Here is a 23,664-nt window from a genome sequence, read left to right as displayed (position 1 = left end):
AGAAAAGAAAAGAGAAAAGAAAAGAAAAGAATTCTTAGGCTGGGCAGGGTGGCTCACACCTGTAATCCTGGCACTGTGGGAGGCCGAGGTGGGTGGATCACAAGGTCCAGAGATCGAGACCTTCCTGGCCAACACGGTGAAACCCCGTCTCTACTAAAAATACAAAAAAAAAAAAATAATTAGCCAGGTGTGGTGGCGTAGTCCCAGCTACTCGGGAGGCTGAGGCAGGAGGATGGTGTGAACCCAGGAGGCGGAGCTTGCAGTGAGCCGAGATCACACCACTGCACTCCAGCCTGGGCGACAGAGCGAGACTGTCTCAAAAAAAAAAAAAAAGAAAGAAAGAAAGAAAGAATTCTTGAAAAGCTAAAACTGGATGAAACTATGCTTGTTCAATAGGTGGACAAGTCCCGTGGGGCAGGTATTATCATTGCCACATGAGACAAAAGGGGCTTGGGGCAGAAAATTTAAATCACCTGCTCAGGTTCACAAGCCTTTTAGTGGTGGTACCAAAGTTTTCCCACCTCATCATCATGCTATTCTCCTTAGCCTTCACACCCTGCATAAGGGCTGGATAGAGCCAGGGGGACCCCACAAGCCCCTCGCTCCAGCGCCATCTCCCTCAGCCCTCCCCTTGTGGCCCTCTGCCCAACAATTCCATTGACAGAGAGCTTGCTCCCTTTGAGGGAGGAGGGCCCCCACCCCTTGTCTCCAGCCCAGGGTGGGAATGGAATCCCCTGAGACAAGGATGCCAAGGCAAGGAGGACTGAGATCAACACCAAGGCCCCAAGGAAGCAGTATGCACAAGGTATGCGTGAGGGCACAGAGGGCCAGAGTACAGGTCACACAGCATACACAAGGAGAAAGATTGCTGCCTCCCCGGCTGCTCTGTCGGCAAGAATCCCTCCTGGGACAGAAGCCAGATCAGAGGAAGAGGCTCCACCTGGCGGAATGGGGCCGCGGGGAGGGAGTGGATGGGGCAGCTGCAGAGAGGTAGGAAGACGAGACAGGAGGGGCAGCGATCCAGGCCAGACTAATCCCCCTCCAAGGCTGCCTGCTTGCCCCTCCTCTCCGCAGAAACACAGAAGGACCCTCAGCACAGGTTCAGTTGTCTCCTGGGCCTATTTCACTCAAATCAAGGTGGTACCTTGGCCAGTTTCTTTAAAGGGTTTCTAAGGGCGTCCATGGAGGCTGCATTACCAAACTAAACCTCAAGAGGGAGCCCATTCTCCAGGGCAAGGGAGGAGGCGTCTGTTGTGGGAGTGAAGGCTCGTCATGGGGACCCTGCCCCTCACCCTACACAGGCTGTAGGATCTGGGAGGGAAGGGACGGTCCGTGTTAATATCTTTGCATCTTAAGGACACAGCCCACAGGGTCTGTTGGGTGACCGACTGATTGAATGAGCAAGACTTCTAGTTATACATAGACTGAAAACTTCCACTTAGCTCTGCTTCTTTTCAAAATCCCACTAAAATATGAATAAATGCATGTTTTAAAGACAAAAGGAGGCCAGGCGCAGTGGCTCACACCTGTTGTAATCCCAGCACTTTGGGAGGCCAAGGGGGGCGGATCACCTGAGCTCGGGAGTTGGAGACCAGCCTGTCCAACATGGAGAAACCCCGTCTCTACTAAAAATACAAAAATTAGCCGGGTGTGGTGGTGCATTCCTGTAATCCCAGCTACTCGGGAGGCTGAGGCAGGAGAATCGCTTAAACTTGGGAGGAGGAGGTTATGGTGAGCCAAGATCGCACCATTGCACTCCAGCCTGGGCAACAAGAGCAAAACTGTCTCAAAAAAGGAAAAAGGGGCTGGGCGCAGTGGCTCACGCCTGTAATCCCAGCACTTTGGGAGGCCGAGGCAGGTGGATCACCTGAGGTCAGGAGTTCAAGACCAGCCTGACCAACATGGAGAAACCCTGTCTCTACTAAAAATACAAAATTAGCAGGGCATGGTGGCACATGCCTGTAATCCCAGCTACTCGGGAGGCTGAGGCAGGAGAATCGCTTGAACCCAGGAAGCAGAGGTTGTGGTGAGCCGAGATCGCGCCATTGCACTCCAGACTGGGCAACAAGAGTGAAACTCTATCTCAAAAAAAAAAAAAAGAAAAGAAGAGGAAAAAAGACTGCAGATACAGGGGTTCTAACAAAATTTTGGAAAACAAGACAGATGGACAAGTGGTAACTGTCTTTCTTATGAGAGTGGAGAAAGTCGAAACCTAAATGCTTTCAAAGAGAAGGAGGCTGCGGAGCTTGGGACAAACCTATTCCTGCCGCAGGAATAGGGAGGCAGAGGTACCAGGTGCCCCTGAAGGCTGGGACGCAGCACATGTGGAGCAGAAAATAGGACGGGCCAAAGTTTGTATAAGGAACACTTAGCCTCTCCGATGCCCTCCGCCGGGCAGCAGAACCGGCATCTCCCGGCATCAGTCCCCTCCTGACCCTGATTGAAGGTTCTTCTGGAGATTTGGGCCAGAGAGGCCCTAGTGTCTATGCACAGCCTCAGGAAGAGACATGTGCCATTCTGTAAATGGAGCGTTAAAAGAAAGTCTACATATGGAGAGTGAGAAAAACACCATGTGCCTTCCCCCACCCCAGCTCCTTCCTGTGGCTGGCTCCTTGAACACTGATGACCAAGCAGAAGGAGAGACCTGGTACAGATGCCAGATGGTCTGAGGCCAGTCAAGGCTCATCAGGCATTTGAGGAAAACCTCTAACTCGAAAGAGAGCCTACAGCAAGCCAAGAGGAAAATGCGGATTCTATGCTGTTAGGGTTGCCTCAAGGGGTCTCCACTTCCCTCCACACTGCTTACCATCTTCTCCACAGAACAGCCTGGCCTGTGTTGTGGGCTGCTTGTCGGGGTCTCTGGACACCAGTCTCTCCTTCCCACACCAACCCCAACCTCTCCTGCACAGGAATTATGCCCCACAGAATACACCACCATACCTACAGAGGGACGAGACTCCTAGGAATGAAACCAGCTGAATTCACCCTGTGGTGTGCTGGTAAATGTTCAATGATGAGCTCTCTGGAAAAAAGAAACTCCAATTTGTAGGCATTTGCTCACTTCTGTGGTGTAAATGCTCCCACCACAGCTGATTTCAAACTGCCAACAGGAAGTCACTGATTGTGGGCCGGGCGCGGTGGCTCACACCTGTAATCGCAGCACTTTGGGAGGCCGAGGCGCGCAAATCACGAGGTCAGGGGATCGACACCATCCTGGCTAACACGGTGAAACCCCATCTCTACTAAATATACAAAAAAAAAAAAAAAAAAGCTGGGTGTGGTGGCAAGCACCTGTAGTCCCAGCTACTCGGGAGGCTGAGGCAGGAGAATGGCGTGAACCCAGGAGGCAGAGCTTGCAGTGAGCTGAGATCGCGCCACTGCACTCCAGCCCGGGCGACTGAGCAAGACTCCGTCTCAAAGAAAAAAAAGGAAGTCACTGATTGTGGAGTAGGGAAGACATGGGCACAACCAGCTCTTACAAGCCAGTACAAGCTGGCTCCAGCACACCACTGGGGTACCCTCTGAATGGCAGTGACTGGGAACTCACTCAGGCCCCTGCTGTGAATCCAGTGCCCTCTGCCTCCATCCCCCTCTTCCATGCCCCATGACCCATGAGCTCAACTAGCCTCAGAGCCAGCTCTTCTAGACCAGAGGACACAGGAAGGATGGGAAATTCTTCCCCCACCAACCTACAAGTCAGAAGCAGCAGCTTTATGTAAAACTGGGTCTGGGAGGGGACCTAAAGACTGTGTTCATTCCCTGCATTCTTCCTCATTCTGCAGCAGCTGCTCCAACCAGGGTGAGATGACCTTGTAAGAGAGCAGGAGTCATGGCCAGTTGATGGATCTCTTCCTTTTTTTTAATTTTTTTTTTTTTTTTTTTTTTTTTTTTTTTTGATGGAGTCTCACTCTGTCACCCAGGCTGGAGTGCAATGGCGTGATTTCAGCTCACTGCAACCTCTGCCTCCCGGCTTCAAGCAATTCTCATTCTTCAGCCTCACAAGTAGCTGGGATTATAGGCACCTGCCATCATGCCTGGCTAATTTTTATAGAGACGGGGTTTCACCATGTTGGTCAGGCTGGTCTTGAACTCCTGACCTCAGGTGATCCGCCCACCTTGGCCTCCTGAAGTGCTGGGATTACAGGTGTGAGCCACCACGCCCACCCTCTCTTCCTTATTTTTGGAGGGGTCCAAGCCTGGACCGTCGGGAGGCTGGAGCTAGAATGGGCTTTGCTTGGGACTCAGGCTCTGGAGAAGGGTTGAGGTTACTTTTGGGGTTAGGAAACTGAGAATCAAGTCGTTCCAAGTCTTCAGGAACCTCTGGACATAACCTTACTGTATAACATCCCCATGGCCTGTTTACCCACCCACAGCCACCCATTCAGATGCCAGGGAAAGGAAGGACAAACTTTAACTGCTGCTGAGAAGAGAGACCTCCCTTTATCATTGTCAATAGGTGGGCATGGCACAGCTGTCTTAGCCTGAACACAGGTCGCTCCTCCTGCAGTGAGCAGCCCTTCCCCTTGGGGACCTGAGGTCACAGGGGTGAGGGTGAAGGGTTAGGGGCTTCTGTTTGGCTCAGGCTTAGGAGCGCCACAAGACCGAGTTGGCAGGAGGCACATCAAAGCGCTTGCGGGTGTGGTCAGTGTCCCGGCGGTACAGGTAGCCACAGGTAGGCTTCTGCAAAGTGTAGAAGGGGTTCAGGGAGTTGGAGTACTGGGAGGTGTAGAAATTGAACCTGAGCTTGTCCGGATTCTGCCCCTTAGAGTCCACCACAACCGGCACATAGGCTGCTGCCAGAGACTGCTCGCGGTCCTGCTTCCACGCCCAGGACAGGGACAGGTGTGGAGCCTTCACCCCCTTGCATGACGGTGTCTTTGGCCCATGACGCGGTACAGAGGGTTTCTGTGAGTCCTGGGAGGGGGGAAAGAAGGGGAGAGCTGAGGCACTGGATACTGGGACTTCAACTGCTATGCCAGGGGCAGAAGCGAGGAGAAGGAGCCACTGCTCAGAAGCCCCCAGAGCCACTCTGGAGCACTGCTGTGCTGACCATGGAGCCAGGGACCTCCAGAGCAGGGGAGAGCCATCAGGGTCCCCTGACCTGGCCCCCTGCTGCTGCAGAACTCTGCCTACCTACCAGAGGCAACTGCCAGCTCCCAGAGGCTAGGAACCTGGGGATCATCTTCAGTCCCTCCCCACCCCCCTTCCCCGCATCCAATCGTCTGTCCGCGTCCTTCTTATGGCTCCTGTGTGGCCCTCCCCTCCGTCTTCTCTGCCACTGCTCCGTCAGGCCTTCGACCTCTCTATCCTGCGGGGCCCCTCAAGCTTGCCCTCCACCAGGGCTTCCTGTCTCCCACCCTCCTGCTTGGTCACGCTGTGCTTCACACTCACAGAGTGAGACTCCATCTCAAAAAAAAAAAAAGAGTTTCGCTCTTGTTGCCCAGGCTGGAGTACAATGGCACGATCTCGGCTCACTGCAATCTCCGCCTCCCAGGTTCAAGCGATTCTTCTGCCTCAGCCTCCTGAGTAAGCTGGGATTACAAGCACCCACCACCATGCCTGGCTAATTTTTGTATTTTCAGTACAGACGGGGTTTCACCCTGTTGGCCAGGCTGGTCTCAAACTCCTGACCTCAGGTGATTCACCTGCCTCAGCCTCCCAAAGTGCTGGGATAACAGGTGTGAGCCACTGCATCCAGCCTACTCTGTCTCAAAAAAAAAGAATGTGGCTACCACTCTCCAGTCCCTCCAACCCTCCACCCACCCAGCATTTCAGCCACACAGTCTACCTCTTGTTCCCTGCTCACATCGGTATTTCCAGAGCCTGTACCTTGGCTCAGGTGTTCCCCAGCCTTGCGTGCCCTCCCTCCTGTGCACTAGGGAAATTCTGTCTTTCCCATTAGAGCTTCAGCTCCTTAATGGCAACTATCTCATACTCTTACCCTTGACATAACAGCCTCCAAAATCCTATTTACTGTTTTACTCCAGACGAATGCATTTAGAGAAAGCTTGATAAATGTTGGATCAATTGAACTGAATTCTAGTAAGGGGTACCCGCTCACTTTCCAGCCAGCCAGCCCATTCTATTTTAGAACATATCTCATTGTTACCAAATGTGTCTCCTACTCACCCATATCCACCTCGTCCTAACCACCACTCTTGGTTGATTACTTATTGGGGTCTACTCAATCTCTAGGAGGCCCCCATTGCCACATTTAGCACATCACATTGACATTTATTTATTCCTCTGTCACTAGCCTTCCTGTGACCAAGCTATCCTGTTCACCTTCAAATCCCCACACCATGTTTCAGGTACCAGCTGTACATTTTACTAGGGACTGTCCTCACCGTGACAGCACCACTAAAGGATGAGGCATCTGTAGGCAACCATCCATCCTGCGTGTGTGTCAGGCTGGATCTGTTCTGCTCCCCCAGGCTTCAGCTGTCAGGGGAATCCATTTCCTCTCCCCCAGCCTCACAGCCCTTCAGCCTCTAAGCACTGTGAGATAACCCCTAGGTACAGGGTTAGTGGAAGTTGAGCTCCTGCCCTCTTACAAAAGAAGTCTCCTTTGTTCAAATCATGATGTATTTCCTCTGTGTTTTGTTTTGTTTTGTTTTTTGTTTTTTGAGATGGAGTTTTGCTCTTGTTACCCAGGCTGAAGTGCAAGGGTGCAATCTCAGCTCACTGCAATCTCCACCTCCTGGGTTCAAGCGATTCTCTGGTCTCACCCTCCCGAGTAGGTGGGATTACAGGCATGTGCCACCACGCCTGGCTAATTTTGTATTTTCAGTAGAGATGGGTTTTCTCCACGTTTGTCAGGATGGTCTCAAACTCCCAACCTCAGGTGATCCACCCGCCTTGGCCTCCCAAAGTGCTGGGATTACAGGCATGAGCCACCTCACCCGGCCTCCACTGGGTTTAATTTACAAACTATCTGCCCAGCCCAAACTTGTCCAGGGCTTTTCTCCAAAGCAGGCTTTGTTCCTATTGGTTCCTACCCAGGTATATATGTGCCCTCAGTTTTGCAAATTTGCAGTTTTCGAAATTCTTCCTATTCTTCCAAGTTCAGCAGCAGACTTGAAACCTTCTCCAGGAACCCCTGAAGCCTCCTGCAACCCCTGCCCCATCTTGTCCTCTTCTGTGCCTTCTGGACCCCCTCTCAGGATGTGCTCCTTTGCTGGAGGGACTAAGGTGAGTCAGGCACACACATTTTGAAGAAGTCGTCATTCAGAGTCCTACAAGTGCCCTGGGACCACTTGCTGCAGTCTTGTCTCATCTTAGTCCCAATATAGTCCTTTGCTAAAGTCCCAGCAGGCTGTAAACGGCTCCAGCAGTCAGGACTGCGTCCTATACATCTCTTTGTCCCTAGAGCCTACCCCAGTGCTGGTGCACAGCCGCAAGAATGAGCAAGTGTTCTACAGCCTTCCCAGACTCTTCCAGGCTCAGCCCCAGGGCACAGGGGCTTACAGGCAGAGGGGCAAGCACTGGAAATGAACTGTGATAGTGATCATCAAAGATTGTTTTCTAGCCAGGTGTGGTGGATCACACCTGTAATCCCAACACTTTGAGAGGCTGAAGTGGGAGGATCACTTGAGGCTTGAGTTCAAGACCAGCCTGGGCAATATAGGGAGACCTTGTCTCTACAAAAAAAATTAAAAATTAGCCAGGCATGGTGGCATACACCTATGATCCTAGCCACTTGGGAGGCTGAGGCAGGAGGATGGCTTGAATCCAGGAGGTCAAGGCTGCAGTGAGCTGTGATCACACCACTGCACTCCAGCCTGGGTGACACAGCGTGACCCCATCTCAAAAAAACCAAAAGATTCTTTTCCACTTCAGTTTGTAGCACCACACCAAACCCTGTCAGTGGATTACCTCTTCTAATCCTCACATTAACCCTTTGAGGAAGGTGTTACTGTTATTAGCCCCACTTGTAATTGAAAAAAACTGAAGAGGTCAGTCCCATGTCCAGGGTCACATGACTGGTGAGGAGCAAGGCTGGGATTTGAACCCAGGTCTTTCCACACCCTGTGCTCCATGACGTGTCTTGTGCCCACTGCTCTATGGTAGCAGGGCCTGCCAGGGGCCTGTGCATCTTCTATTTCTTTCTGTCCTCATTCCATCAACCCATTGAGCTCCTGCCAGGTGTGCTGTGTGGCAGATGATTAGCCAAGGCTGCCCTGCACAGCTTCCAGCTCACTGGAGGGCGGGGCAGCCAGATTTCCCAGTCTGGCAAGAACAGTGTGGGGTTTTGACTGCTGGATTTGGGTTCTGGGTTCTTGGACCCTGCACGGACAGAACAACACACTGGGAAGTGTGAGGTCTATGCCATGAATCACATCTCTTAGCAGAGCTGAGGATAGGACATGAGTTGTTTCATTCATTCATTCGCAACCATTCCTGGGCACCTCTTGGATGCCAGGCTCTTGGTGTGAAGGTGACAAAGACACCACGCCTGAGCACAAGAGGGTCCCTGTGGAGTACGGTGGCTCAGCCTTGGTACCTCTGACTTTTTGGGCAGGACAATCTTTGTTAGAGGGGTTGTCCTGTGTCTTGCAGGATTATAGCGGTGGCCTCTACCACCAGATGCCAGTAGCACCCTCTCCCAGTTGTGACTACAAAAATATCTCCAGTCATCACCCAATGTCCCCTGAGGGCAGTGACAATCATCAGTGCTATAGGACCCATGGCAATCTCTTTATCCTTGATAGAGGCTGACATCCTGGCCCAGAGAATGCTCCCTTTCCTGGGCTGCAAGAAGTGGCTTAGGTTTCTTCGTGTTAAGGATGAGTCTAAGCGTGTGGGTTTTGTCCTCCTGACACCACAGAAGGACCATGAAGATGAGGGAGCTGCAGAGACCCCACCCCCCATCCCTGCTCCCCACTAACCCTTCAGCCCCAAGGCTGCATCAGCCTCTTGGCCATCTTGGGCTTATGGGGCTGGGGCCAGGGGTGACAGAGGCAGGTGCTTTTAGAATGGCTGGGGAACTGAAGAGAGCAGCCCACAGATGGAAGGGTGGCACTCTTTACTCACAGGATTGAGGATCTGCCAAATGTCAGGCATTAGCCACTCAGCTCTGCAAAAGCTCCTAAGAGCCATTTGAGACGTTGCCTCCACTTTTCAGATAAGGAATCTGAGGCTCAGAGGCATCGAAGCATTTTTCTGAGTTCACAGTTTGTAGAATAGCATGTAAGTAACTTGCAGAAGTCCCACAACTGGTTAGTGTGGGAACCAGGATTCAAACTCTCTCCTCCCTTTCTGCCCTAGCCCAGGCCCTGGCTTGGGCCCACCTGCCCTGGGTCCACACCTCAGCTGTGTTTAGGATGCTGCTGCTGCTGCAACATACAGGACTCTGGGAGCAGCAGGGGTAGGGGACAGCCAGGGTCCCCGGAACATCCAGGGATGAAGCCCTCACAAAAACTGGGACACAGACAGTCCAGGGGAAGAGGTGGAAGGGGAGGAGGAGGAGGAAGAGGAAGTTAGGCAGCACTAGCCTTCCCCTGCCCTTTCTAGGGGCTAAGCCAGCCTCCAAGTGACTAACCTCAGAGGGCTGAGGACACCCCATTACCTCCCCCAGGGCCTAGCACAGCCAGCTCTGGCTGAGGGTGGGGCCTAACTGCATACTTTCCAGGTTAACATCTGGTTTCTTTTAACTGGCTATTCTTTGCTCACATGCTCCTTGTCAAGTGTGCTGGGTGTGCGCACACCGTGTATGTGACTTTAGATCACTGGTTCTCAGCCAGGGATGATTCTTCCTCCAGAGGGCATTTGGCATGTTTGGAGACATTTTGGGTTGTCACACAGTGTGGGGTGGGTGCTACTGCCTTCCAGCGGGTAGGAGCCAGGGATGCTGCTACGTATCCTGCAATGGACAGCCCCCGCAACAAAGAATCATCAGCGCCCAATGCCAAAAGCACCAAGGTTGAGAAACCCTGGTTTAGAGGGTTAAGGAAGAAGCCCCATCTCCCCTACCTGCTTCCCTCATTTCCATTCCACAGGGAGTGATGAAGTTACAGGACAAGTAGAGAGTCTCACCAGCCCCTCCCCTCCTTTGGGAATCCCATGATCCTATTTTCATTTGGGTTCTAAGCTAAAGCCAAAAGAAGGAATCTAGATAGAATTATCCCTCACTGGGCCAGCGTGGTGGCTCACGCTTATAATCCTAGCACCTTTGGGAGGCCAAGGCAGGAGGATTGCTTGAGGCCAAGAGTTCAAGACCAACCTGGCCCACATAGTGAGACCCCATCTCTATTAAAAAAAAAAAAAAAAGAAAAAAGAGCCAGCACCGTGGCTCATGCCTGTAATCCCAGCATATTGGAAGGCTGAGGTGGGCAGATCACTTGAGCCCACGAGTTTGAGACCAGTCTGGGCAACGTGGCAAAACCCCGTCTCTACTAAAAATACAAAAAATTAGCTGGGTGTGGTGGCGCACGCCTGTAATCCCAGCTACTTGGGAGGCTGAGGCAGGAGAATCACTTGAATCAGGGAGGAGGAGGTTACAGGGAGGAGGAGGTTACAGGGAGCTGAGATCACGCCACTGCACTCCAGCCTGGGTGACGGAGTGAGACCTTGTCTCAAAAAGAAATATCCCTTCATAACCCCCATCCCCGCAGGCAGACCCCACAAAGCCTTTTAGATGCACAGTACACATGTATTAATATGTATATATATACTAATATGCGTTTGTGCCTTATGCTGGGGTTTAGAGTGGGGAAGTGCATGACTCAAGGGTGGGGCTGAGTAGGGCAAGAAGATCTCATCTGTGATGTTACTACAGGTTTTCTAGGAAGGCACCCTGTCCTCTCAAATCCTCCAGGGCCATAGGCACATGGCTTTGTCCAGCAAGAATTTCCACCTGTAGCCTCCTCACTCTGGGGGAAGGCCTTGTGCCTTATTGAAATGCAAATAGCACTTGGGTGTGAAGGCTGGTGAGGGCCCCCAGGGGCACCTGGTGCTGTGGAATGTGCCTTGGCTTTGGTGTTTGAAGGTCTGAGCTCTGGGCCTGACCCTGCCTTACAGGTCAGGCAACCTTGGGCAAGTTGCTGAGCCTCTTTGATGTTCGGGGGGCCTCATCTGCAAAATGGGGATAATAAGGCTATCTAATTCACCAGCTTGTGGTGGGGTGCCATGAGTGCTGGGAACGGTAAAGGCACAGTGCAAATAGTCATTACTATCAGCCTCTCGGGCAGTTACACCGTGGTTTCACACACACACCTGTCTGAACCTATAGGACAGCATGTTTCCTTTTGGGGAGCACAGAGGCTTTGAAGGGAGTGGTTAGGAAGGCTGGGGGTAGGCCTCAGCTTCCTCATGTGGCTGGGTAACATGGGGGCCTGGAGCCAGCTACCCCAGTTCAAATTCCAGTTCCCTGCAGGGCCCGGTGGCTCACACCTGTAATTTCAGCGGGAGGGTGAGGTGGGAGGATTGCTTGAGCTCAAAAGTTCAAGACCAGCCTGGGCAACATGGAGAGACCTCATCTCTATCTTATAAAAAAGTAAAAAAAAAAAAAAAAAAAGGCTGAGCACAGTGGCTCACGCCTGTAATCCCAGCACTTCTGGGAGGCCAAGGCAGGAGAATCACTTGAGGTCAGGAGTTCGGGACCAGCCTGGTCAACATGGTGAAACCCCGTCTCTACTAAAAATACAAAAAAATTATCTGGGCATGGTGGCACGTGCCTGTAATCCCAGCTACTTGGGAGGCTGAGGTGGGGGAATCATTTGAACACAGGAGGCGGAGGTTGCACTGAGCCGAGATTGTGCCACTGCACTCCAGCCTGGGCAACAAAGGGAGTCTCCTCAAAAAAAAAAAAAAAAAAAAAAAATTCCAGCCCTCTCACTCACTAGCTGCCTGATCCTTAGGCAAATTATAATCTCTGTACCTCAATTTTCCCAACTATAATGTGGGAATAACAAGAGCTCTACCTCATAGGGTTAATGTGAGGACTTAATGAGCTAGTCCATGTAAGGTGCCTAGACCTCTTAATCACTCAAACTTTAGCTACAATTATTACTTATCTCAAGTTTGCCTTGGAGATGGGGTAACACGAACCAAACAGTCCAGGACACATTTTGCAGCAGTGAAGGGGCAGAGGAAGCAAGATGGAGGGTGTCCTGTTACCTCTCTCCGTCTCCCCAGGGAGACTGCAGAGGTCTGACAGCTGGGGAGTTCAAGGCAGGCAGCGGCCCCAGCACCCAACTAAGCCTTTTGTAAGAGGACCCACCTCCCAGCCACACAGGTAAGGCTGGCTGGGGTTTTCATGCTCTTTCCTGCCCATCAGGCTTCTTGTGACCCTGAGCTGACCTTCCCCAGCCCTGTGATTGCACATCCTGGACCAGGGCCTTTCTTGATGGTGAGGTGGAACTTCTGGCAGTCAGGGAGGACTCTTGGCAAGATACTGAGAGTGCCAAGGTGGGAAGAACTTGTATGGGGCAGGGGGCATTGTGACACCTCTTTACAACACAATTCCTTCTGTCTTCCCAAGCAGACATGAGGCCAGGGCTGGGGACTGACGTTTCAGGACCTGGAAGGGTCTTTTAACCTTGACACCGGCCCTCTATGCTATTCCCTCTTCCCAAAACCCATAGAAACCTAAAACTGTGGGCAGGAGGTGAATGGAGAGAGATCATCCTAATTATCAAGGTGCCTCCAGAAGTCCTAATATCCCCCCATGTCCCAATATCACTGTCAGGAAGGAAATGTACCCTGGCAACTCTTCATTCTATCTATCTATCTATCTATCTATCTATCTATCTATCTATCTATCTATCATCTATCATCTATTAATCATCTATTTATCATCTGTCTATCATCTGTCTGCCTTCCAAATTACAGAGATGAGTGGATAAGTGGATGGATGGACAGGAGTGGGAGGGTGGATGGACAGGTGGATGGACTGGGTTGGCAGATAGATGGTGGATGGGCCAACCCTTGTGATTTGAGCCCTGCTCATCTCCTTAGCCTCATCTCTTGCTATCTTTCCCTCATTCTCTATGCAGTAGCTAGTTTCTTAGACATGTCCCACTCTCTCCCCTCTGAGCCTCTACATATGCCATTCCTTCTCATGGATTGCTTTGAACAGGGGGTTGGGAGATAAAGGGATGGATGAACAGGTGGATAGACAGATGGCTGAATAGGAGTGACCATGTGTGAGTGGATGGATGGATGGTCAGTAAATGGACAGATGGTGATGGCTGTGGTATAGAGGATTGCAGGTCCGGGAGCTAGAATGCCTGAGCTTGAATCCTGGCTGTACCATTTTACTAGTGTGTAACTTTGGGAAAATTAATTGACATCTCTATGTTTCTGTTTTCTCATCTGTAAAATGGGTAAAGTCCCTACCTAATAGAGTTGGGCAAAGCACTTAGGACAGTGCCTGGTATGGAGTAAGCATTGAGTAAACATCAGCTAGGATTATGTGTGGGTGGGTAATTGGATTGATGGGTGGGTGGTTGAATGGGCTGTCTCGTCCCCATCTTCAAAAATCAGCTCCCCTACCTCCCTAGGGTCCTGTCTCCCCAATACCACACTTGGCAGGCAGCTCCCAGGAGTAATGTCAGAAATCCCACATGTAGGAGTGACATGGGCTTCTCCCTGGGTTGAGGGGAAGGAGAGAGTTCCAGGGGGAGGTAGATAGAGCTATTGGGTGCCTTCCTGCCACACCAGCTTGGGCTGGGCCCAGAGTTATTTGTTTTCTTCCTGGCCCTGAGTCAACGCTGACAAGATGGACTTTGGGGCCGAAGGCAGACTGGAAATTGGGGTGTTGATGACTTGTGTGCTGTCCCTAGATCTCACACTCTGATGGTAATGACCCCTAATTTCTAAGGAGGCTGGGGGGGACCAGGAGAGAAGGAGAAGGAGCAGCGGAGCATTAATCAGGCTTCCCCTGCCGGAGCCTCTGACCGGCAATCTCCAAGTGCTCTGGGGAGGGTGGAGTCTTGTTTGGAAGGGAGGCTGGGGACATGGCATTCTGGGCAGAGTGGCCACCATCTCTGCATCTGGGGGAAAATGGCCTGAAGGAGCTTTCGGGAGGGAGCCCAGGAGTCTGGGTGTGGGTTTGGGGGAGCCACGGCTTAGCACACATTGTACTTTGTCTCAGCCAAAGTGGGGTGAGGTGCTGGGCTGATAACCAGGAGAATTGGGTGACCTGAGACAAGTCCTGTCCCCTCTCCAGGCTCAGTGTCTTATGTGTATCATGAGGACCTTGGGTCCCTCCGCCTTGGATACTTGATGTCCAAGGTGGGGACAACTTGTGTGGGGCAGGAAGCATTGACATTTGGTGGTAGGCCCCCGCCAGCAGTGTACCCAGCCCAGGCCATGTCAGCCTCACTGTGGGGAGCTCAAGAGGCAGTGGCTGGGGAGATCGCCTTTAGGAAGTCCTGGCCAGATAAGCCATATCTGCCTTATTTCATTGGTAAATTTCATAATGGTTAAGATCATGACGTCCAGACCCACTCTGCCTGGGTTTCAAATCCCAGCTCTGCCATTTCTCAGCTGTGTGACTTGCACAAATTACCTAACCTCTCTGTGCCTCAATTCCTAATCTGCAAAATGAGGATGATAATAGAATTTACCTTGAAGGCTTATGAGGACTTTGTGAGCTTAGAGCAGTGCCTACTACCTGGTAGATGCTGTGATTTATGTTATAATTTCTAAACCCTGATAACTCCTGATTTAATCCTGCCTCCTGGGGCACCTCCTTCTCTGACTTTCCTGCCAACTCCAGGGATGACCTCATTTTATGCATCATCAAAGTCCCTGGAAGGTAAGGGCTGCAGCCAATACCCCACAGTGCTCAGTGGGTGTTTGGGAAGAAAGAGGACAGTCATGGAGACTCAGGGCTGACTTGGAGCACAGAAGGATCCTCTAACCACCCCCACACCTTGCACACACACAGCCTCCTCTCCTGCCTTCTCTGCTCTTAAGGTGCAGGTTAATGGTTTTTAAGTGTCCTGCTATTGCCTTGCCCTAAGTAGGCCTGGTTATCTGGACATTCTCTCCACCCCTCCTTACCTGCTGTGTAATTTGGGCAAATTACTTAACCTCTCTGATCTTTACTTGTTTTTCCTTTGTTGGACCTCAAGTACACAGGGCTGAGTTATTCATACTCCTTGCTTAGTGATGCATTATCATCACTGGTGCTCCTCTCTTCTTGTGTTAATTTTTCTCCTTATCTCCATTTTCCAACCACACTTCCCACCCACCGCAGCCACAGGCAACCATCTGCATCTGCTTAATGAGTATCTACTTGTTATATGTGTTATTGCAAAATATATATTGTTGTTTTTATGCAGGTGGTTTTCATTTGCATAAGTGGTATTGTGTGTTTTGGGTGTCATTCTGTTATTTACTTGTGGGACTCCCTGCTGTTGATGAGACCCTCCGTGTTGCCACATAAGCATCTGCTTCCTCGCTTCCAGCTGCTGCCTCGTCCTCCACGGAGTGCACCCACCCCATTTTACCTCTCTACTCCCCTGGATGTGGGCCCCCAACTGCCTCCAGCTCCCCATCCCCAAACAACACTTCAATGACGTCACATGCATGTCCCCTTCCGGACCTGGGTGAAAGATTCTTTGGGGCACGTTCCTAAGAGCGGAATTGATTGGTCATGGAGTCTGAGTAAGCATCATTTGAAGTCTTCTTTTCTCCATCCATAAAATGAACATATGGGCCTCTCCTTCACAGGGCTGATATGGCTGTAGTGGGCGACAGGTATAGCTGCTGGTGCCTCCAGGTACCAGAGAGAGAGGGAGACAAGCTGCTTCTCGGGTAAGCTGACCTCCACATCTTTTTTTTTTTTTTTTTGAGATGTAGTCTTGCTCTGTCGCCCAGGCTGGAGTGCAGTGGCGCGATCTAGACTCACCACAACCTCCATCTCCCGGATTCAAGCGATTCTCCTGCCTCAACAACCCGAGTATCTGGGATTACCGGCGCGCACCACCACGCCCAGCTAATTTTTGTATTTTCAATAGAGACGTGGTTTCACTGTTTTGGCCAGGATGGTCTCAAACTCCGGACCTTGTGATCCGCCTGCCTCGGCCTCCCAAAGTTCTGCGATTACAAGCATGAGCCACCGCACCTGGCCGGAGCCACCACGCCCAGCCACTGTCCCACATCTTGAATTGGAACTTTGAGCTCTGAATTTACCCAGGCCTCAAATCCCAGTTCAAAATTTGGTCTCCAGAACATGTGAGACAGGTGTGGGGCTGTGTGATTCCCTGAGGCTCTACATAGCTGAATGGTAGGACCTCCCACAGCCTGAGCACAGAACCTGACACAGAGGAGATGCTGTGCCCAAGACAGGCTCGCCACGCTCCCATGAAACGTTTTTCCCATTCCTGACCCCTCTTTCCTCAGAGCTGGAAGTAGCCTCCTCACACAGGAGGGAAAAGACAGCCTCATTTGCTGTTCTTCCTCTGCCCTGTCAGCCAACAAGCATTTTGAACAGATGTGAAACCACACCTGAGTATTAGATCCCATCATCCCATTTTACAGATGGAGAAACTGAGGCACAGGAAGGCTCATGGTCTCACAGGAGGTTAGTGGCAGAGGTGGCACTAGAATCCACATCTCCAGGCCCCCCTGCCCCCTGCTCTAGGGCTTTTTAAAAAAACAAAATGGGCCAGGCACGGTGGCTCACGCCTGTAATCCCAGCACTTTGGGAGGCCGAGCCGGGTGGATCGCCTGGGGTCAGGAGTTTGAGACCAGCCTGGTCAACATGGTGAAACCCCATCTCTACTAAAAATATAAAAATTAGCCAGGCGTGATGTGGGTGCCTGTAATCCCAGCTACTCGGGAGGCTGAAGCACAAGAATCGCTTGAACCCGGGAGGCGGAGGTTGCAGTGAGCCGGAGATTGCGCCACTGCACTCCAGCCTGGGTGACAGAGTGAGACTCTGTCTCAAAAACAAACAGACATTCCATATTAAATTACGTTATTTTTATTTGTTGAGTTTTTAACTTAAAACAAATGATAGAGCAACAGGGCACATCACTAAAAAGTTTTTAAAAAACTCATATGTGGCCGGGCACAGTGAGTGGCTCAAGCCTGTAATCCCAGGATTTTGGGAGGCTGAGGTGGGAGGATCACTTGAGGCCAGGAGTTCAAGACCAGCCTGGGTAACATGGCGAAACCTCATCTCTGCTAAAAAATACAGAAATTAGCTAGGTGTGGTGGCACGCATCTGGAGTCCCAGCTACTCAGGAGACTGAGGCAAGGGAATTGCTTGAACACAGGAGGCGGAGGTTGCAGTGAGCCGAGATCGCACCACTGCACTCCAGCCCAGGCGACAGAGCGAGACTCTGTCTCAAACAAACAAACAAACAAACAAAAACCCCCAAAAATCCATATGTAATCCTGACATTCTAGCTGGACCATCTTCATAGTTCTGTTCCCTTCCAATCCCTGGCCATTCACAAATATATATTTATGGTTATAATCTACAAAGAATTTTAATTTAATTTAATTTTTGCTTTTTGTACTTAATCCATTTTTTATTTTTATTTTTTTAAATTTTTTTTTGCGACAGAGTCTTGCTGTGTCACCAGTCTAGAGTGCAGTGGCCCAATCTCGGCTCACTGCAGGCTCCGCCTCCTGGGTTCACACCATTCTCCTGCCTCAGCCTCCCGAGTAGCTGGGACTACAGGCACCTGCCACCACGCCTGGCTAATTTTTTGTATTTTCAGTAGAGACAGGGTTTCACCATGTTAGCCAGGATGGTCTCGATCTCCTGACCTCATGATCCGCCCGCCTCGGCCTCCCAACATGCTGGGATTACAGGCATGAGCCACCGCTCCTGGCCAATCCATTTTTTAAAATGTAGACACATGCCCTTGTGCACACACACTGTTTCAGATTGTGGGACGTGTTTTACCACAGGATGTTTTTACCTGGCCTGCAAGGTGACCTTGTAGACATCTGCCCCACCCTGTCTCCTGGGTCTCAGTGGAATTTTCCTTCTTGAGGTTCTTTGTTGAATTGACACTGCTCTTCTGCAGCCTCTCATGGTCTCTGTTGTTTTTGCTGTTCTCTGTTTAGCATCTTCATGCCCAAAGCAGGGTAGGGAGCTTTGGCTACCTACAAGGTAGGGGGAGGGAGCACACAGGTACTGAGTACCTACCATGAGCTGGACCCTCTGCTGAGCACCTTAACCCACTCTTTCATTGAATCTCATAACAACCATGTCTTTTACAGATGAACCAACTGAGACTCAAGAGAGGTGGTAACTCTGCAAGTTTACTCCCTTGAGAAGTAGCAGAGCCAGGATTCAGACCTAGTCTGCAGTCAAGGATCTTCCCCACAGTATCATAATACCACCAAAGAGCCCATGGATGATTACCCTGAAGGCCTAAAGAAAGAGCCTCAGGAGCTGATCTGCGATAAGGTGTCTCCTGCCCGGAAACAAAAGGCCCAGCAGAATGATCTGCATCCCCTCATTATCTGGGATTTGAGAATTCTGATTGAGCTTCTGAAGGGCTAGCTGCAGAGACCCAGGGTGGGGACTAAGTTGACCTCTGGACATTTTGGCCTGTCCTTCCCTTACTCAGAGTACACTCTCCCAGCCTGGACCCCTTGGCTTTGCGGAAGGAAAGACCACAGACTTGGCCAGGCACAGTGGCTCACGTCTGTAAACCCAACACTTTGGGAGGCCGAGGCGGGCAGATCACCTGAGGTTGGGAGTTTGAGACCAGCCTGACCAATATGGAGAAACCCCATCTCTACTAAAAATACAAAATTAGCTGGGCATGGTGGCATATGCCTATAATCCCGGCTACTCGGGAGGCTGAGGCAGGACAATCACTTGAACCCAGGAGGCAGAAGCTGTGGTCAGCCGAGATCGTGCCATTGCACTCCAGCCTGGGCAACAAGAGTGAAACTCTGTCTCAAAAAAAAAAAAAAAAAAAAAAGACAATAGACTTGACAAAGACCTGATTGGGTCTCTGGGGAGACCGCAACTACGGGCCCCCAATCCCACCCTGCATTCCAGAGCTGCCCAGTAAATTTGGCTCTCAGGAGGTTACTGAGTAATCGCTGAGCAGAAATGTAATGATAGGATTGGGCTTTTGTCTGTTTCGAGGGGAGCCTGTTATTTGGCTGCTTCTGTTCCTGGGGGACAGGTGTGAGGTGTGGTTATTAGATGACGGAGTGGAGGCTGAGTATCAACAGTACAGAGTGCTGAGCTGGACAGAGGATGAGGCCCTGCCCCTGCCCCAGGGAGCTCAGCGTCCAAAGCTGCCAGGCTGATGAGGTGAAACTGGCAGGTTTGGTGGGACTGCTCACTGCTGAACCTAGACCTTCTAGATACTCCCCCTCCCACCCCTATGGACAAGCCCAAGAGGGGACAGTGTTATTGCTCTCATGCTGCAGATAAAGAAGCTGACTCAGAAGCTCTCCCCCTATATGCCAAGCCTTTTCTTTTCTTTTTTTTTGAGACAGAGTTTCCTCTTGTTGCCCAGGCTGGAGTGCAATGGTGCGATCTCAGCTCACCGCAGCCTCTGCCTCCTGGGTTCAAGCTACTCTCCCACCTCAGCCTCCCGAGTAGCTGGGATTACAGGCGCCCACCATCACGCCTGGCTCATTTTGTATTTTTAGTAGAGATGGAGTTTCTCCATGTTGGTCAGGCTGGTCTCAAACTCCTGACCTCACCTCAGGTGATCTGCCTGCCTCAGCCTTCCAAAGTGCTGGGATTACAGGCATGAGCCACCGTGCTCGGCCTTTTTTCTTTTTTTTCTTTTTTTTTTTTTTTTTGAGATGGAGTCTCACTCTGTCACCCAGGCTAGAGTGCAGTGGTGTGATCCCAGCTCACTGCAACCTTACCCTCCTGGGTTCAAGCGATTCTCATGCCTCAGCCTTCCTAGTATCTGGGATTACAGTTGCCTGTCACCACACCCAGCTAATTTTTTGTATTTTTGGTAGAGACGGGGTTTCACTATGTTGGCCAGGCTGGTCTGGAACTCCTAACCCCAGGCGATCCACCCTCCTCAGCATCCCAAAGTGCTGGGATTACAGGCATGACCCACCATGCCCAGCCACTACTTTTATTAGTTTTTTTATGTAACTTTCTGAGGTTTCTCTGTGCCAAAAGAAACAAATAAGATCATGTTTACTCTGCCCTACCTCCTGCCCTTGACAAATGGTAGCACACTATACCGTTTTGCGCAGTGGCTCACACCTGTAATCTCAGCACTTTGGGAGGTTGAGGCGGGCGGATCACTTACCATTTGGCTAAGTTTATCAGGTTATCTTAGAGATAACTGGACACAGCTAGCAGCTAGCTGACTCACTTGTATTTAGGGTTGCATTATGATAATTTTTTTTTGAAATGGAGTCTCGCTCTGTCGCCCAGGCTGGAATGAAGTGGTGTGATCTCGGCTTAGTGTGCAACCTCCACCTCCCAGGTTTAAGTAATAATTCTGCCTCAGCCTCCCGAGTAGCTGGGACTACAGGCACACGCCACTATGCCCGGCTAAGTTTTTGTATTTTAGTAGAGACGGGGTTTCACCGTATTGCCCAGGCTGGTCTCGAACGACTGAGCTCAGGCAATCCACCTGCCTCGGCCTCTCAAAGTGCTAGGATTATAGGTGTGAGCCACCACGCCTGGCCAGGGTTGCCTTTTTATTCCATTGTGTGGATAGGATGTGCCATGGTTTGTTTATTTATTTATTTTTGAGACAGGGTTTCATTCTCACCCAGGCTGGAGGGCAGTGGTGTGATCTAGGCTTACTGCAACCTCTGCCTCCTGGGCTCAAGCGATTCTCCCACCTTAACCTCCCAAGTAGCTGGGACCACAGGCATGCACTACCACACCTGACTAATTTTTTTTTTTTATTTTTGGTAGAGATGGGATTTTGCCACGTTGGCCAGTCTGGTCTCGAACTTCTGGCCTAAAGTGATTAGCCCACCTCGGCCTCCCAAAGCGCTGGAATTACAGGCATACACCATGGCACCCAGCCAGCTATAGTTTATTTAAATTTAACAATTCACCTCTTGGTGGACATTTGGTTGATTCCCATTTTTCCAGCTGGCCTTTTTTTTTCTTTCTTTCTTTTTTTTTTTTTTGGACGGAGTCTCGCTCTGTCATCAGGCTGGAGTGCAGTGGTGTGATCTCGGCTCACTGCAACCTCCACTTCCCAGGTTCAAGCAATCCTCCTGCCTCAGCCTCCCGAGTAGCTGGGACTACAGGCACACGCCACTATGCCCAGCTTTTCGTAATTTTAGTAGAGACAGGGTTTCACCGTGTTGGCCAGGATGGCCAGGATGGTCTCGATCTCTTGGCCTCGTGATCCACCCGCCTCAACCTCCCAAAGTGCTGGGATTACAGGTGTGAGCCACCGCGCCCAGCCCCAGCTGGCTTTTTCTTTCTTTCTTTCTTTCTTTCTTTCTTTTTTTTTTTTTTTTGAGAGAAAGTCTCACTCTTGTCCTCCAGGCTGGAGTGCAATGGCGTGATCTCGGCTCACTGCAACCTCTACCTCCCGGGTTCAAGCGATTCTCCTGCCTCAGCATCCCAAGTAGCTGGGATTATAGGTACCTGCCACCATACCCAGCTAATTTTTGTATTTTTAGTAGAGACAGGGTTTCACCATGTTTGCCAGGCTGGTCTCGAACTCCTGACCTTAGGTGATCTGCCCGCCTTGGACTCTGAAAGTGCTGGGATTACAGGCGTGAGCCACTGTGCCTGGCCCTTTTTTTTTTTTTTGAGACAAAATCTCGCACTGTCGTCCAGGCTGGAGTGCAGTGGCACGATCTTGGCTCGCTACAACCTCCACCTCCCGGGATCAAGCAATTCTCCTGCCTCAGCCTCCCAGCTACTTGGGATTATAGGCGCCCGCGACCACGCATGGCTAATTTTTTTGTATTTTTAGTAGAGACGAGGTTTCACTATGTTGGCCAGGCTGGTCTCGAACTCCTGACCTCGTGATCTGCCCGCCTCGGCCTCCCAAAGTGCTGGGATTATAGGCATGAGCCACCGTGCCCGGCCACCCAGATGACCTTTTTAAGCCTTCCACACCTTGGCCAACCTTGCCGTGACCTCCCACCCACTGGGTAATTCCCAGATCCCCCACCCTCAGCCCCTGAAGAGGCCTTCTGCTTACCCTCCCCAGATCCTGCAGCCCCCAAATTGCTCTGCACCTTCCCCTCTTCATTTCCTTCCTTTCAGTTACCTCTCCCTGCCCAGCTCTCCACAGGTCGTTGCGTGTCTCCACAGACCATATAGCAACCTGGACTCAAGAACCATGTCTTTAATTTTTCTGGCTCTTTCACAGCCCAGTATGCGGCACACAGTGGCTCTCAAGAATATTCGTTATAGGCCGGGCGCAGTGGCTCATGCCTGTCATCCCAGCACTTTGGGAGGCCAAGGCCAGTGGATCACCTGAGGTCAGGAGTTCAAGACCAGAATGACCAACATGGTAAAACCCCGTCTCTACTAAAAATACAAAAATTAGCCGGGCTTGGTGGTGGGCACCTGTAATCCCAGCTACTCGGGAGGCTGAGACAGAAGAATCACTTGAATCTGGGAAGTGGAGTTTGCAGTGAGCCAAGATTGTGCCACTGCACTCCAGCCTGGGTGACAGAGAAAGACTCCATCTAAAAAATATACATATAATAATAATAATAGTTATATAGTAGAAGTTGCAAACAAATGGAGCCACTTGGCTGGCAAGGTGGCTCACACCTATAATTCCAGCATTTTGGGAGGCGGAGGTGGGTGGATCACTTGAGGTCAGGAGTTCGAGACCAGCCTGGCCAACATGGTGAAACCTCATCTCTACTAAAAATATGAAAATTAGCTGGGCATTGTGGTGGGTACCTGTAGTCCCAGCTACTTGGGAGGCTGAGGCAGGAGGATCGCTTGAGCCCGGGAGGCAGAGGTGGCAGTGAGCCAAGATTGCGTCACAGCACTCCAGCCTCGGTGACAGAGCAAGACTCTGTCTCGAAAAAGCAACAAAAAAACTAAAATGACATTTGAGGGGATAATTGTGAAATTCTTTTTTGTTTTTTTGTTTTTTTAATTATTTTTATTTATTTATTTATTTTTTTTTTTTTTGAGACAGAGTCTTGCTCTGTCGCCCAGGCTGGAGTGTAATGGCACGATCTCGGCTCACTGCAAGCTCCGCCTCCCAGGTTCACACCATTCTCCTGCCTCAGCCTCCTGAGTAGCTGGGACTACAGGCTCCCGCCACCACGCCTGGCTAATTTTTCTTTTTGTATTTTTAGTACAGATGAGATTTCACCGTGTTAGCCAGGATGGTCTCGATCTCCTGACCTCATGATCCACCTGCCTCGGCCTCCCAAAGTGCTGAGATTACAGGCGTGAGCCACCGTGCCTGGCCTGTTTTTTTATTTTTTTGAGACGGAGTTTCACTCTTGTTGCCCAGGCTGGAGTGCAATGGCATGATCTTGGCTCACTGCAACCTCTGCCTCCTGGGTTCAAGCGATTCTTCTGCCTCAGCCTCCCTAGTAGCTGGGATTACAGGCACACACTTCCACGCCCAGCTGATTTTTTTAAATATTTTTGGTAGAGACGGAGTTTCACCATGTTGGCCAGGCTGGTCTCAAACTCCTGACCTCAAGTGATCCACCTGCCTTGGCCTCCCAACGTGCTAGGATTACAGGCGTGAGCCACCGCGCCTGGCAATGTTAGATCTCCTGAGTGTGACAGTTGTATTG

The 23,664-nt window shown here is 50.9% G+C and overlaps 2 protein-coding genes across 3 annotated transcripts in view; one reads left to right on the top strand and one right to left on the bottom strand.

Annotated features, from left to right (window-relative positions):
* Window positions 1-4,421: 4,421 nt before the first annotated feature.
* On the bottom strand, window positions 4,422-12,473 carry CIMIP3 (ciliary microtubule inner protein 3). Of its 2 annotated transcripts, none has more exons than XM_054557485.2 (2): window positions 12,221-12,473; window positions 4,422-4,914 (listed from the first exon to the last, which is right to left on the bottom strand). In XM_054557485.2, the coding sequence occupies exons 1-2, from the start codon at window positions 12,323-12,325 to the stop codon at window positions 4,585-4,587; spliced, it is 435 nt and encodes a 144-aa protein (XP_054413460.1). In that variant the 5' UTR covers window positions 12,326-12,473; the 3' UTR covers window positions 4,422-4,584. The 2 variants fall into 2 exon arrangements, with proteins under 2 accessions (XP_054413460.1, XP_054413461.1); XM_054557486.1 differs by lacking the exon at window positions 12,221-12,473 and adding an exon at window positions 5,942-6,096.
* Window positions 12,474-12,491: 18 nt separating this feature from the next.
* Window positions 12,492-23,664, top strand: part of C5H6orf132 (chromosome 5 C6orf132 homolog) — a 52,371-nt gene continuing 41,198 nt past the window's right edge. Inside the window, exons 1-4 of the mRNA XM_002816887.5 lie at window positions 12,492-12,639; window positions 15,682-15,765; window positions 18,190-18,490; window positions 22,260-22,403. The gene's annotated coding sequence lies outside the window, so the exon portion shown is untranslated. The remainder of the gene's footprint in view (window positions 12,640-15,681; window positions 15,766-18,189; window positions 18,491-22,259; window positions 22,404-23,664) is intronic.

This window comes from Pongo abelii, chromosome 5 (genome assembly GCF_028885655.2).
Source record: "Pongo abelii isolate AG06213 chromosome 5, NHGRI_mPonAbe1-v2.0_pri, whole genome shotgun sequence".
Lineage (NCBI taxonomy): Eukaryota > Metazoa > Chordata > Mammalia > Primates > Hominidae > Pongo > Pongo abelii.
The sequence above is the reverse complement of the archived record's forward strand: the minus strand, read 5'-3'. Positions and strand labels throughout refer to the sequence as shown.

What these genes read in the sequence shown, in the direction of transcription:
- CIMIP3 (XM_054557485.2), bottom strand. Translation starts at nt 12,325, where the DNA reads ATGTGCAATCACAGGGCTGGGGAAGGTCAGCTCAGGGTCACAAGAAGC. An exon ending in CTTACCTGTGTGGCTGGGAG is followed by an intron (nt 4,915 to 12,220) that starts GTGGGTCCTCTT and finishes CCCCCCTCCCAG; the next exon opens with GACTCACAGAAACCCTCTGT.